The sequence below is a fragment of the Chanos chanos genome, chromosome 1 (genome assembly GCF_902362185.1).
Source record: "Chanos chanos chromosome 1, fChaCha1.1, whole genome shotgun sequence".
In the NCBI taxonomy this organism is placed as follows: domain Eukaryota; kingdom Metazoa; phylum Chordata; class Actinopteri; order Gonorynchiformes; family Chanidae; genus Chanos; species Chanos chanos.
Genome location: NC_044495.1, coordinates 11,355,430 through 11,370,798, shown reverse-complemented (window position 1 = coordinate 11,370,798; position 15,369 = coordinate 11,355,430). Strand labels below are relative to the sequence as shown.

The following is a 15,369-nucleotide window of genomic DNA, read 5'->3' as shown; positions in this document are numbered from 1 at the left end:
CTAATCAAAAATGATGTATCCCCGAAAACCATTTCAGTCACTTAAAATTTGACAAATACTGTCATTTCAATTTCTTAGATAAGGTTTTCAATATCAGCTGTTCTTTTTCTTTTCTTTTTTTGCTTTTGTTTATATTTTTTCTGTTTGTTTTTTTTTTAACCATAATACATATTTCAAATTTTATAACATTTGATTCCAACACTCGGCATACATTCATGCACAAACTTTTAACTTTTAGCAATTTCACATATTCCTTTTATGATGTGATTGACAACAAAAATGTTTGAGATGGAATATAAAGAATATGTCCAACGTACTTAGCAACTAACAACAACACAGGAGTGACAATGCATCTTTGCATCTATTTTTTTTCCTCTTCCACTTTCTTTTCTCACTTTTTCTTGTTGCAGATTGTTTCTGTGTAAAGAATCCTTTGAAATAGAAAGTGTGCTTTTTGAGTTCTTTTCAGAAAAATGTTTTGAAAACCATGTTTTCCCTCATTGTGCACTGTAGCAAATTATGATGGTCTGCTTCACAAATTGATTGGGTTTACACAAATCATTCTCTCTCTTGCCTTAGAAGCATTTGATGCCAAGATCATCAATGTGAAAGCAGGGCTGTGTATGCAAAGAAAGACTTTTTTTCCGTGGAGAGAATGCAGACTGAACACACATCTACCTTTACACATATGTATACCTCTCACATCGGGTCATGTTCTGGTTTACCGGAGATACAGATTTTGTAGTTCTTTTTTATGTATGTTTTTACGTCTATGTGGATTATTTTTAAAATTTATTCTTGGGTTATTAAGATATGACTTTGGGAATTTGATCTTTTTTGGGCTGTTTAAAGTTTATGAAAAGTGTTGTGCAGAATCTGTCATTATTAACTGTAACTGATAATGTTGAATGTTTTTATGTTGATTTTTGGGACAAGAGCATTAAATAAAGTTACATGATCAACCTTACGTTCTTCTCTTTTTGCACTTGGTCAAGATATAATCAGTAAGCTCTAAAGATATTATGTGATTCCCTTTCAGCATAGGTTTCCCTCTTCAGTTCGATTTGATGTTCTTGAATGAAATAATTAACAATGCTTTTCCATGACCTTTGAAGAGGTTCAATTTTATGTAACAATGACCATGAAACATCATATTTGTAATGCAAGTTATTACTCCTATCATAGTGGTAGCACCAGAACTTATTATGTGAGCTAAGTGAGATATTTGGATGTATAATATGTGATAATTATTTTCAGTGCTTTAAAGATTGCTAAAAGTGTACACTGTTGAAATTCAGTGCAGTGTATTGCTGTCTTACATAAAGTACCATCTTTGGCAAATTTCTACGTAATTACCATCCCATATTAAATAAAAAAAATGACCAAAAATATGGAAATGAAAACATTTTATTTGCTCGTTATTTCACAATCCTACGCCTTGACACTTACATCACATTTCATGGATGCAAGTGCAGCACTCTCCCTTTTTTTTTCTTTCTTTTTTAAAAAATCCGTCCTCATGTTTGAGGCCTCTTTGATGTGCACGATTGTCTTCAACTCTGACTATCAGCAATGGAAAAGATGTACACTTTGTGATTACAGGTATTTTAAGGTGCTTATATTAAAAACTCAGTATAAAGTAGCACTACATATACCTCAGCATAGCAGGACTCTACCTGCGTTAAAGTCAGTGCTTTCAAAGCAAAGCAGATGAGAGTCAAACTCTATGTCGTTGATATCTCCATTCAGTCATTTTTGCTGGGGAGGCCAGGCTCTAGTCTCTAGTCTTTTGTTCCTTTTCACTTCTTCATGATGGAAGAGATGTCCAAGAACACACTCTGAAACAAAAGAGACATTTTAAGTCAGTTTACATCAGCAATAAATGTCTTGTAATGGTCCTTTTTATTCACCCATGTACCGCTTATAAAGCTGAAGAGAATAAGCAAGCATTTGAACAACTATGCTTCTGTCCTTGAGTTCTTGAAATCACTGCACAATGTATCGGCTCACCAAACTCCAAAATTAAAAATTTAATCAGTTCCATATCAGCGACGGCTGCAGCATTTGCAAATCTTTGTACACATTTATGGAATGATAACATTTTAAAGAAGTTTCTGTAGGCACTGGTAATGTATGCTGCCAATGTTTTAACAGTTTACATTACTTCATTACAGGTCTGTCTGAGCAGTGCATTAGACTTACTCTCAGAACATTGTATTATATGAGATGAGGGCTAGAGCCTCTAAATGACAAGATCAGTAGCCATATGTCTTTTGGCTCTACTTGCCATTGACATTCTCCGTCCCCCTGGTGGTGGATTCATAGGCAGGCCATTGTTCAGCGAGCCTAGCTCTGACACTGAGCTCCTTGAGGAGGTACAGCTGGGAGCACTTCTGGACTCGCTGTCTGAAGGCATGCGGGCCATGAAGCTGGCTTTCCTTGGATGTGGGTAAAAGTCGCTGTCTGTAGAGTCCAGGACGTCGTCCCCCAGGTCGGTCACTCTACTCGGCCTGTGCAACGCGCTACGTAGATAGGCTGGTATCTCCAAATGGGCGGGGCCTTGCGCATGTAAATCGTCATGACTCTGTGGACCTGAGTTTGATGGTCTGCTGTCCCTGTTTGAGCCATTACTACTTTCTGCACGCTGGTCTTGAATTTCATCAGCGCTCTCCTGCTCCACAGGAGCTTGAAAGCGCATGTCTGGGATCATTCCATGGCTTAACAGACGCAGTTGTCTTGGCTGTTGGCTCACACAGGTTACAGGGAGGTTAGACCCAGCAAAGCTGCTGTGTCTGGGTATCTCAGAGCTTGGGTTCATGCCAGCGTTAGGGTACAGAGGAGGAGGCTCCATTCGGTCCTGCATAATGAAGGTTGTCAACTTTGTATTTTTGTGAGGTGACAAGTCTGTCATCACACACAGTTGCTGAATAGTTGGTTTGTTCTGTGGTTTGCTCAGACTGTTATCCTCCGTGAACTGCAAACCAGATAATGTCTGTTTAATTTTCTTTACTCCCAAGTGGGATATTTCCAGGAGATTCAGAAACAGAGAGACACCAGCAATGACGATCATAAAAACCATGAAAATAGTCTTTTCTGTTGGCCTGGAGACATAACAGTCAACGCTGTTCGGGCAAGGCACCCTCTCGCACTTGTACAAAGGATCCAGTCCTATCCCGTATAAGATATACTGACCCACTATAAACCCCACTTCCACCACTGATCTGGTTAGGATATGAATGATATATGTGCGTAGTAAAGAACCCCGCAATGGAGCCTTCTTCACCTTCTTCTGCTCCTCCAGTTTCCTCAGCTCCCTCTCCAACCTTTTGTGCTCCTCCATCAGGGCTTCTGTTTCTTCCAGCTCCGCTCTAAGCTGAGCTCTCCTCCGGTGCCTCTCCTTCTCCAGAGCCCTCAGTCTGTACAGAGCATGTCCCATGTACACCAGGGAGGGTGAGGACACGAAGATGACTTGGAGCACCCAGAAGCGGATGAGAGATATTGGGAACGCCTGATCATAACAGACGTTCTTGCATCCTGGCTGGTCTGTGTTGCAGATAAACTGGCTTTGCTCATCATCCCATACGTCTTCCGCTGCCACGCCAAGGACAAGCATCCGAAATATGAACAGGATGGTCAGCCAAATTTTACCCACGATAGTGGAGTGAATATGGACTTCCTCCAAAATACTCCCCAATAAGTTCCAGTCACCCATGTTCACTGCCACATGTCCGTGCTAAGAAAATAAATATTATCATCTTGGTTTGAATTTTGTTTTGGAGCGGTTCAGTTCAGAAGCTACCTTCATTTTTATCATTCAAATATTGGTCTGACTGCATAAACATCTTAATGAACAAACTGCGGCTTTTCTGTTAATATTAAACATGCATGATTTAAAATATGAGCATCTTTTTAAAGAACAGACACTTTGGTAGGAGCTTTTTTTTATGATGTTATGCTGCAAGAGCATCATATTTACAACAGCCTTGATACTTTTCCATTACAAGAAAGAACAAAAGAATTCACATAGGCAGGATGTGTACTTGACTTACCTCTGTATAACAAGAAGCATATTCCCCCCTAAAAAGCCAAATTATTCCCTCATTTTACGGCTCTGGAGTTGGGTAAAATTTCCCAGTATCAAAACAAAACTCCTCTCTTTGCATAGTGCAAGCTACAGTGAATGTTGCCCACAGTTGTTGCATGCAGAGTTCACAGGATGTAAGAATTGATCTGCAACTGACGGGACAATGCCCTTTGGCAGATCTTATCAAGCAATTGTTGCAAACAGCACCCCTCCACACATACAGCACAACACTGCACTCAACGCACTCACCCTATCACTCTCACACACATGCACACGCACGCACACACACACACACACACACGTGCACACATACACACAGCAAAACATTGCACCCAACCCACTCAGCCAGTCACCCTCATATACACACACATGCACACATGTGCACACTCACACACTCACACTCGTGCTCACACACACACACACACACACACATACATACACACACACACACACACACACACACTCACACACACACACGCCCACACATACATACACACCCACACACACACACACACACACACACAAAACACGAAGTTACCTAGAATGCCAACTGAGTTCCCCATTTGCCGTCGATACAATATACTCTACTGAGTAATATTTTGAATGTCTGCACCGGTCCACCAGTACAAACTGTTACTTGGTGTTTGTTAAGATCGTATATCGAAGAATGCCCTAAAAGTTATGCCAGTGTGCACTGCCATCATATTTGGTTAATCTAATGTATAATCTATAATGCCAGACAAGCTAGTCAATGAGTCATGTCCGATTTCATAGTTAGCTGCGCTATGTTTCTCCCCATCTGTCAATTTGATATCCCTGTCCAAAAGGATCACTCAGTCTAACCCTGTAATAAAAGGTCTGATTAACTGAAGCTTTCAGCACATGCAAAAGTTTTCAGCGAGAGAAAAATCAATACAGCATGTCATCACTCCATGGTAGGAGATTGAGGCCAAAAACGAGTCAAAATAATTTGAAGAGGTCAAAGTGATTTGAAGAGGTCAAAGTGGGAAGTCGACGTGTTTGGGAGAGGTCAAAAGGAGAGCTATAAGTGAGAATGGAGAGCTTGAATTGATTCGGAGAGGTCGAGGGGAAATGTCAAATTTAGAAAGGGAGGCTGTAGTGTGGTTCAGTAGAGTGGTTAAGAGATCATTTAATGAAACCTAAAAGAAAAAAGAAAAGATTTCTGGTGCTTTGCCAGGTTCTTTGTAGAAGACATCAAAATTCATTCGGAAGAGATGATAGGAAAGTAGTTTGGTTTAATTAATCACAAACTGTTCTTTAGCCTTGACCAGTAATTTTCTGATATGTACAGTATCATATATCAAATGACTATTGAATGGCTCCTGTACTGTACAGTTTACACACGATTGGGATGTTTACAGTGGAATGGTCTGATGCTGCAGCAGATGATTCAGCAGTCACTCTGAAAACCCACTCTTACATGGCCCTTGGCTAGCATGCCACTTTAATATTACATTTATACGCACATTAACATCGCTCTCGTATATTTCCACAATTGTCCATTGAAGTAGTGCTTTTTAACCGTTTGACAGATCATCAACATCTGGTGACAAGTCATTTACATAATTTATGGTAAAAAGGTACTATTAGTGGATGAATTTAAACCACTTAAAACCACTTAAACCAATTCCGTCTCTCCCGGCCACTTGGACTTTTCCCTTTGACCCGAAGCATTGTGTGTTCTTCCTTCAACCTCTCCATTTACCTCTCCATTCCAGTTATTTGGTTGTTTAACACGCCTGCACAGGTGGCCTGCATAGATGGTTCGTGTAATTGTTAGGTATTACTCATATAGTGCTATAATTTTGTAGTAGGAATAATTTTATCTAAGTCTTCCTGTTCTTAGGAAGCCATCAGGGAAATAAATGAAATAATATTCAAAGAGAAGACCATCCACAGTCAATAGCCCCATGCTTGCCTGAGATATGACTGTGGTGTTTTTAGTTGTATGCTGTCAATGTCAAATGAAAGACCTTTTCTGTATTGCATCGGCTGGCATCAGACTCAATCCATCAATGCCGCAAAGATCAAACACTTTCTGATGTTTTAGTAAAGTTGTCCAAAAAAAGAAAAAAAAACAACTATAGGCTAGTTATAATGTAGTAAGTAGCTCATACCACATGGAAAAAAGGCGAAAAAAGTTTTTTTTTTTTCCTGAGCGATAAAAGTGGAATAAACAATGAATGTCATGTGCACGTGAGAGGGTGTTGATGGTATCCTAATCTGTCCTCTACAGGTCTTTTGAGTCCCATACAACTGTATCATTATGCTGCTCACACAGTGTGGCTCATACAATGACCAGCCAGCCCTGGGGCTTTTAATTAGCTTTCCATCACTCACTGACAGAGTCACTGGGGGATGTATTTGATTTTTGCCTTGTAGACGCCTGCACTGCCAATGCCAGAAGTCACATCTAGGACATTCTGTTACATAACAGGTTCATATGGAACCTACTGATGTGTAGAAAACCATCTATCTATCTTTGTTCGAAGTTGTTCATTTGATCTAATTACTCTGATTAGAGGCAAACTCCCCATGCATGATTCTCTCACTTCTTTAGACATCATGGATTTTATCATCCACGTTCAAAATAAAGTCTGGTCCTACCACTTCATAGCACTCGACGACTTTTTTTTTCCCTTCTGTCTGGTTTGCCCACTCCGGAAAACAAAACGCATTTGCATTTTTTGACTCAAAACACAGCAAAACATTTGGATGGTGAAAAAAGACGAAACGGCTAACAGAACAAAAAAAAAAAAGTTGCCAATTTTGATCATTTTTGGAGGAGACTTTTTCTTTTTTGGTAGATTATATCTCAGCTCTGCTTTTGGGGCATTGTTTTTGTTTTGGAGCGTTGCAAATGGCTGTGACAGGCTGTGAAATATTCCCGTCCAAAGCACCCACCACCGCGCAGATAGATTATTTCACTGTGATCCATGTTAATCAATGATGGCTCGTGCATGTCAGCCCTGGCTATTTTCAGATAATGAGATTCTGAGCACCCGCGGATATTTACAGTCCAAAGAAAACAAAAAAACCAAAAAAAAAACCCTCAGTGAGTGTAAAGACCTGAGAGGTATGTGATTTATATTGAAGGAGGAGCTCGGGAGACATTTTTTTTTACCTCCTTTTTCCTCCTCTTCTCTCTATTCATTCTAAAACAACGTATCAAAGGTATGTGCTGTGACTTTATTTGTGAACAACAATACACATGGCATTATGCACAGCATGATAAACTGTGCACAAACACCTCGACCCCCACTGCCTCCCCACACACATACATTTTTCACATACAAGAGTATAATAATATCTCAATAATTATTCTTGATGTTTAGCATATAAAAATAATAACTGTCAACACATATTTCCTTGGAGAATGGTCACTTAGACAAAAAAAGGACAAAACAATGTAAAAGGCGGTAAAATGAGATACTCTGTCAATAAACCCAAACTGGTGCAAAACCCAAAAGTGATCTCAGTCATTTTGTGGATATTGATTATTACAATAAATGTAATATACAAAATGTAAATTAAATAATAGGGTTATAATGAGTGGACTGGGACACACTAAAATTAAATAGTAATTCTAACAATACCATAGTCATTATCTTAATCTTAATAACCTTAATATTGTTCAGGCCACAGACACTGAGAGCTTCTGTCACACAAATAAACAGAAATATTGACAAATATATGCCAATTACGGCACAGTCCCTACATGACACTGACTGGAAGATCAGGCCCTAACTGATAGTTTGGGATTGTCTTCGTTTTTCCAAGCTTGGTGCCGGTAGCCCTGTGTTACTTGTCTGTCTGAACGCTGTGTGTGAAGTTGTGTAATGACCTTTGTGTGAGGCTAAGAGTTTAGCCTCACGCTGAATGTGTTTGTAAGGTTGTGCTCTGTACTAAGTCAGCGTACGAGGCTGCTCTGGTTGCTCTGTGCTTGTGTTGGCCCTAAGCATTTGTAGCTCCTCCTCTAAATTGTTAATACGCTCTATTAGTGTAGCTTTTTCCTGCTGTCCCTTCAATTCAGCCACTCTCTGCGCCTCCTGGATCTTCCTCACGTACCAGCGCTCCAGCTGTGTGGACACTGTCTCAAAGAAGCGCTGGGTCACCTCCATGGCGTGCAGGTTGGCCCTCTCTTGCAGGAAAGAGGGCTCTGACGGTCGCTCGGCAAAGAACTCCAATGTACTCACAGTGCCACCATGCTGTGCATTTGCACGGACTTTGATTGTATCCCTCAGATGATGCGCGTGGTGACTGTACGCCTGGCCTTTCCCAGGCTCAACATCGCTGTCATCCAATCCCCTGCTTATCGCCGACAGGCTGCTGCTGGCGCTGCTGTAAAGGGCCTCCCCTGTACCCCGCCGGCCCTCAGACAGCTCTGCATCCTGCAGTTCTGAATGGAGCCACTTGGGGCCAGCAGATGCTAACGAGCCAGCGATAGCTTCACGATTATGGCCAGATGCTGAAAATGTGCTGTAGAGCTGAGAGGTATTTTGATAATTATCTGTTTTGAGAGAAAATTGAGAGAAAATTACTGATTATGATGCATGCTATAAAATAGCAGATATTACCAACGTATATATTATTTTGCAAACCAAACACAAGAGAGCAGTTTCAGGCCAAGTTTATGCACTGACTGTAAACTTATATATATTAACATTTAAACCCACCTGCAGATGGGTCCATCTTTATTTCAAGGTATCTTCTACCCAGCACATCATTCTCATCATTCTTTTCATTGGAGAGAGGTTCTGACTCAGGGCTTGGCAGCACATTGACATACGTAGCCAAGGAGCTTGTGCTCTCCTCAGAGATGACAGACAGCAGAGGGAGGCTCTCTAGGTCGTTCTCCAGAAGAGAACCATTCGCTGACGGGGACTTCAACAGTTTGTAATATGGCGCCTCCGCTGGCACGTGCACCTGAACGTCCTGGATCTTAGACACGCACCAGCTTTTCAGGTCATTCGCTATAGCACCCTGCTTGAGAAACAAACAGAGCCAAGACATATTTCAGCATAATGATAACATATCACGGCCAGTCCTCAAATTTTAACAGGTGCTATGAGAAGTAAAGTATTTATTTTCTTATGATTTCTTGGACATTGGTTTGCCTCAGCCTTACATCCCTTATCTTGCACCCCTTCCCTTTCACCTTTTAGATCTGAAAGGGCTATAACTGTCAATTCTCATTGCATCACTAGTCTGTATGACATTTCAGTGAATTCATATATGTGGCCAAGGTAATGGAATGGGCCATTTAAACGTGTTAGCATGGGTCGATCGCTTATAGATTTCCAATAGCTACTCCGTTTGGGGCCGCTCTGTTGTACTGCATTACAATGAAGAGAACAGGTAGCAGACTTAGCCTGATGTACCTGTCTCTTATCATCCTCCACACGCTCCATGGTGGCTCTCTGATCGATGCGGTAACGGCATTCCATTCTCTCTGCAGACACCCGTTCCTGAGTCATCTTCTCTAAGACTTTGATCTGGCAAGTATGAAGCAGATGTAGGTGTAGAACAGATCAAGCGTTGTATTGTTTAGGATGGAAACATGTTCAAATTTTAATGGTGTACATATTGTATGTAACAGAAATATCATCCGTGCAATGTTTACACTTCAGTAACTTGGGAAAAGGCAGAGAAAAGGGGAAACCGACAAACCTGATATTTGCTTTTACGATCTATTCTTCCCAACTTGCAGTTCATCTCCTCCTGAATGGAGTGAATCTGGGCTTTCATCTCCTCTTTGGTTGCCTTCAGCTGACTCTCCAGTTTCTTAATGAGAGGTTTACAATGGCAGCTGTTCGCAGGAGCCTAAGGGTGGCGATCCCAAAAAGAGAAGAAAAAAGAACAGCTCCGAATGCAGTCATGACAGTTAGCGTGGATCATACACCAATAACAGTCACCCGTCCTGACCTGTCTGATTTCCCCGTCTTTGTCACGGTAAAGGGTATAGAGCTGATAGGCTTTTCTGTTTGGAGAATCCTCATCATCTAGGGGACTGCAGCTTCTTGGCCTTTCTCTTCTGTGTTTATGCAGATAGTCCTCTCTCTTAGAGACATGCTAATCAGATGAAAATGTCAACAACACACCCGTTAAGAAAAGCTAGCATTTAGGAAGAGTGTGTTTGATAAGGTACTAAGATGCATAATACAAAGACAGTATCCTGAAACCTAATCATGAAAATTCTATTGCAAATACAATTGTTTGTCAGGTATAGTTCACTGTGAAAGGCATTCTTCACATACACACATATACTAACATAAGGCAGTGTCTCACTCATACATCTAAAATTATAGCGCAGTGTATTTAGGCGGTATCCGTACCCGTTCTTTCAGATTTTTGATTCTGTGCCTGGTCCGGGGACTGGATGAGGGTTTAATGTGATGAGTTCCTGTTTTATGTACAGTGAGGTCACTGCTGTGGGTATCCTCAGCCACTGACGCACTGTCCTGTATGACAGCAAAGGAAGGCAGCTATCGAAATTTGAAATATGTGGTGGTGAACAGATATCAAATGAAATCAACTTGTAAAAAAAAAAAAAAGTCTCTAAGTAATATATACTTGTGACATTAGGGAATCATGGTCATGTGATAATGTGTACCCTCAGGTCATGAGAGCTCTTTTAAGAAATCATCATATGCCTTTGAGAGCCTGAGGCTCTGAGCATGACTAAAGTGATGGCGAGGGGTTCATATCTCACCAAATCCAGACCAGCATGCCTTGCAGCTTGGATGTCACAGTGGGTAGAGAATGCTAAACTTCTTACCTTTCCAGGGAGTACTTCCTCTCGGGGCACGGAGTGGGCCCTTCGCTCGGCTCTCTGTAAGTCCCTCCTCTTCCTCACAGTCCGGCCGCGCGCAAACCTTTGGACCTGATCAGCGCAGCCGTCCAGAGAAAGAAAGAAACGAACAAAACTTAACACCTGTTAAGTCAAGCTGCTTGTGTGATAATGAACTGTTTGGCATGCAGCCCCTTTGTGGAACATTAGCAGCATGCTGCACCCGCCCCCCCCCGAAATTAAAAAAAAAAAAACCCTGACTGAACATTTTAATCAAACCATTTTTCATTTATAGCTTTAACACTTAAACTTATGTGAGAGACCTTGTTCAAATCCATACCCACCTGATTGGACTTAGCCAGAAGTATAGCTAGATCACGGTTGTTATGATCCCGTGCCTGGTCAAGAGGAGTCTTGCCTGCCTGTTAATGAAAAGAATGCTTAATATGGTATTGAAATTATATTCATGTCCATGTTTTCATGTAATAACTGCAGTAAAAAATGTGACAGTTTTTTAAAATTATTATTATTAAAGAACAGCAACACTTCATGAATAGCCAGAGTACTTACATTATTTCTGATGTTACTGTCAGCCCCTCCCTCGAGGAGCAGATTGACTGTTTTCTTATGATTCAATGCAGCTGCAATATGGAGAGCTGTATCCCCAGCCTGCTGACAAATCAAATCTGTCTATAAATTTTATCTTGAAATTTGTCATCAAATTTGTCACTTTTTCTTCTTTGTGATCCATTTATTTTTTGGTTTTAGTTATTGTTTGTCAAACACACAATCGAGGGATTAAAAAACTATCTCACTGTATTTGATGCGCTGGACCCAGAAATACCATAATAAGTGTGGGATGAACTGACCTGGTTTTTCTCTGCCACCGAACAGAACGTACCCAAGAGAATCTTTATCATGGCCAAGTGACTGTAGCGTGCAGCAGTGTGTAAACATGTATCACCTGCCTGCAATCAACAGGATAAGATCTAGCTTAATTACTGACCATTTCTACATATCTTCATCTCACTTGAGTTTAGGAGGTGTTATGGGCCTTTGATTTGCCCTCAATGAAAAGACTGATTGGTCTATACTAATTAAGATGAGCTGTGTATCACTCACGTTGTTTTTACTGTCAGGTGTGGAGCCGCCCAGCAGCAACACTCGAGCACTCTGGGAATGCCCGTTCTGACAGGCAAGGTGAAGAGCTGTGTTTCCGGCCTAAGAGAGGAGTAAAAAGACGGAAATGTTACTGACATTTCTTTTCTTTGTAATTCTTGAACAGTACACCTTTCAGCACAGAGCCTTTGCAGTTATATGAGTCTGCTACCAGCAACATAGCATCCTTCATTAACAGAAGTGATGCATATGTGATTCACATGGATATCAGAGGATTGAATTAATGCAGGACACAGCGTATGACCAGATTATCCAAGGTCATCTTACCTTGTTCTTAACATGAACATTGGCTCCTGCCTTGACCAGTAATTTCACACATTGACCGAAACCATGCCAAGAAACCTCATGCAAAGCAGTGTTCCCATCCTGTTGAGGTTGGGGTAGATTTTAGAAATCAATTTTTGAATATTTGAATTTGTTTTTAAATGCAATAAATTCATGTGAAGAGAATATCTTTTGATTCTTTAAGTTGACCACCTTGTCCTGGAGGTCAAGGGCACAACCACCTTGGACAAGTGCCGCGATGGCATCACGGTTCCCCACTACAGCTGCTCGGTGGAGCGCTGTTTGATGACTCTAAGCCAACAAAAATCACAATAAAAGGTCAACAACTTACTACACCGCTCCACATTCAGGAATCATGTCTATTGCATTTAGAAAAACTAAAACTATTGCATTTAAAAAAATTAAACAAGCTTTTGAGGTTTTTGGGGTTTTTTTTTGCAAAAAACACTTTAAGTGGTTGAAGTTGCACAACTATGAAATTTTAAATGAATTTTTGATCAAAGACAGAGATGTGAATGACTGACCTGAAGTGCTGTTGAGTAGCTTTGCATCCCAAACATTCCACCTCAGACCACTAACATTCATCTTTATGCCTCTGCCTCCGGTTGCTAAGAGAAATGTGCAGTAGTAAATCTGAGGATTATTTTTCATTCCATTCCATTTGGGTCAAAACTGGCTCATAATATTTGTGCCATCATCATATACGAACCCTGTGGTTTTATAATCATAGATAATCTGAAAAATGCATGTTTAATAGTTTTTAAAATATATAGGATAAGCAATGACATCAGTGTAAAATTTACAGTGTAAACATTATCACACATGAGCATCATGGACAGTTGTTCAAGTTAGCATATATTTAGAGGAGGACAAAGAAATGAAGAGAATTAAATCATGTATTTACATGATAAAGTGTGCAGAGGTTGTAATCAGTGTTTAGTAGACTGTGTGCCACTTCATTGTCCCCACGTGTGAGGCACAGGGCAGAGGACTTTGTCTGTCCTGTGGAAAAAAGACACAATTATGTTCACAGAAAAACATCCTAGTTTATACAAATACAGTCCAGTGCAGTGGGACTGTCTGGATGTGTTTGCCAGCTGCCAGCTTTTACATATGCTACACAATCGCATGTGGTATCCATCAGCCTGGAGAGGACAGAGATATTAGAAAGATCAGAGAGAAAGAGAGAGAGAGAGAGAGAGAGAGAGAGAGAAAGTGCAATTGTAAACTGAATTGAGCTGTAAACTGAAGATACAATTGATGTCAATGATGTGCACATGAGTTGAATTTTGTCCTACAATATCACAGAAAAGTAAACAAACAGAACTTATCATTTTCTTTATACTACACAACCTTTTCAACTAATATCTCAAATCATGAAACTATTTTAAAATCTCTCCTCTCTATTCACATAATAGTGAACCACCTGTGAAGCTTATTACATGCGGATGCATTTTTAATTTGGTATCTTGGTGAACACTCAGAGCCAACCTAAGCCCAGTCTGGGATTACAAAAGGCACATGTCCAGGCTCTTCAAAGCAGAATAAATTACATTTCACCTCATATAATTATACAAAAGATTTATGAGACAGTTTGAATAAGAAAACAGGAATAAGCTAATGTGCATTAAATGCCAAACAGGAGAAAGAGAAATAACTAAGAGACACTGTGGAAACAATGGCCTTTCCTAGTATCACATTTTCTTTGAGGCATGTTTGCATATTTCTGTGTATAATATTCATTTGGCTCTCATCTTATACATCAATATCCTTCCTTTTATTTCTACAACATTCCTCTGAAAATTTCTCTGAAAACAGTTCAAATTATTTTAAAAAAGACCTGTAAAATCAAGTTATTTAACTCTTCAAACTAATAATTTTACAGCTGTCTGTGTTTTAGAGGTGCATTTGAAATAGTGTAAAATGTAGCTGTTGATTTATCCTCTCGTGTGAAATATGACCTTGATTACAGAAAGCGGTTCTTAAGAATTGGGGAGATTAACAATGTAATGCAGCAACAAATCCATGCATTTAACAAAGGTTACTAAGAAATTAAGTACAAACTGTTGGATAAAACCAGGCTCAGCAAGATTGCTGTAGAATATGACATTACAAGAGGGCTTAGTGTCCCTGTCCCAGATGTTCACTCCAAAAACTCCAGCTGTGTGCACAACAACACAGATGGAAAGCTGCACTATTCTCTGATGCATTTAGTCATTTAAACAGAACAAACAACGTATCACTGTTCTCCTAGATGTGTGTCAAAGAGTCCCTCGTCAGTCCACAGTGCCAGGTCAAAACATCTGGACTAATTATAAAAAAGTGAACTATATATGTTGCTCTTTTTTTGCAGTTTTTGAACCACATATTTGCAGTTATTTATGCAGTATATAAAACACGAGACTCCATGTTTGACAACTTTCGTTATTCAATACCTTAGTGATGGCTGGTTTCGGCGACCTTGCTCACTGACCATCCACCTGTCGTTCTTCGGATATTATGAGCGACTCTTCAGCTAGACTAGAAGTGTCAAAATCTAGTTCTGGAGGACCAAGGCCCTATTGGTATTTGTTTTGACTTCTTAATTAAATGCTGATTTTTGATTTTCAGAAGAGATGTGTGCACTCTTCAGCCAATCAGAGAAAATGTGTAGCAGGTTGATGAGAAAAGCAGCAGGACCTTGGACATCCAGGACTGGATTCTGACATCCTGGAGCTAGACCATGGACCTTTACTGTACATAAATGTCTGCAATATCTGTTTTATTTCTAGGTGATGCTCAAAGGTGACTTCTTATAGACTCTTACTACCATGGAATCCCCGGAATTTCAAGAGAGAAAGAAATATTTAGACGGGATGTCTTAAACTGCCATGAAGACTAAATACATTTTGGCTTCACATGCTGAAATACCTGTTCTTTAAAATCCAGAAATATCATATTTATATTTAACTGTTCATGCCATCCATAGACGCTAAAAAAACTGTGCATATATGCCATTTTGATATAATTT

At 40.1% G+C, this 15,369-nt stretch overlaps 2 protein-coding genes across 2 annotated transcripts; both read right to left on the bottom strand.

Annotated features, from left to right (window-relative positions):
• Positions 1 to 1,799: 1,799 nt before the first annotated feature.
• On the bottom strand, positions 1,800 to 3,712 carry gja10a (gap junction protein alpha 10 a). The gene is made up of 2 exons (XM_030769290.1): positions 2,288 to 3,712; positions 1,800 to 1,838 (listed from the first exon to the last, which is right to left on the bottom strand). Exons 1-2 carry the CDS (start codon positions 3,710 to 3,712, stop codon positions 1,800 to 1,802), a joined length of 1,464 nt encoding a protein of 487 aa, XP_030625150.1.
• A 4,298-nt stretch (positions 3,713 to 8,010) lies between these two features.
• ankrd6a (ankyrin repeat domain 6a) lies at positions 8,011 to 14,569 on the bottom strand. Its single transcript, XM_030789152.1, has 15 exons — positions 14,437 to 14,569; positions 13,264 to 13,361; positions 12,552 to 12,650; positions 12,342 to 12,440; positions 12,018 to 12,116; positions 11,765 to 11,863; positions 11,466 to 11,564; positions 11,240 to 11,317; positions 10,884 to 10,988; positions 10,441 to 10,566; positions 10,031 to 10,177; positions 9,776 to 9,928; positions 9,487 to 9,600; positions 8,782 to 9,091; positions 8,011 to 8,615 (listed from the first exon to the last, which is right to left on the bottom strand). Exons 1-15 carry the CDS (start codon positions 14,567 to 14,569, stop codon positions 8,011 to 8,013), a joined length of 2,364 nt encoding a protein of 787 aa, XP_030645012.1.
• Between the last annotated feature and the right edge of the window lie 800 nt (positions 14,570 to 15,369).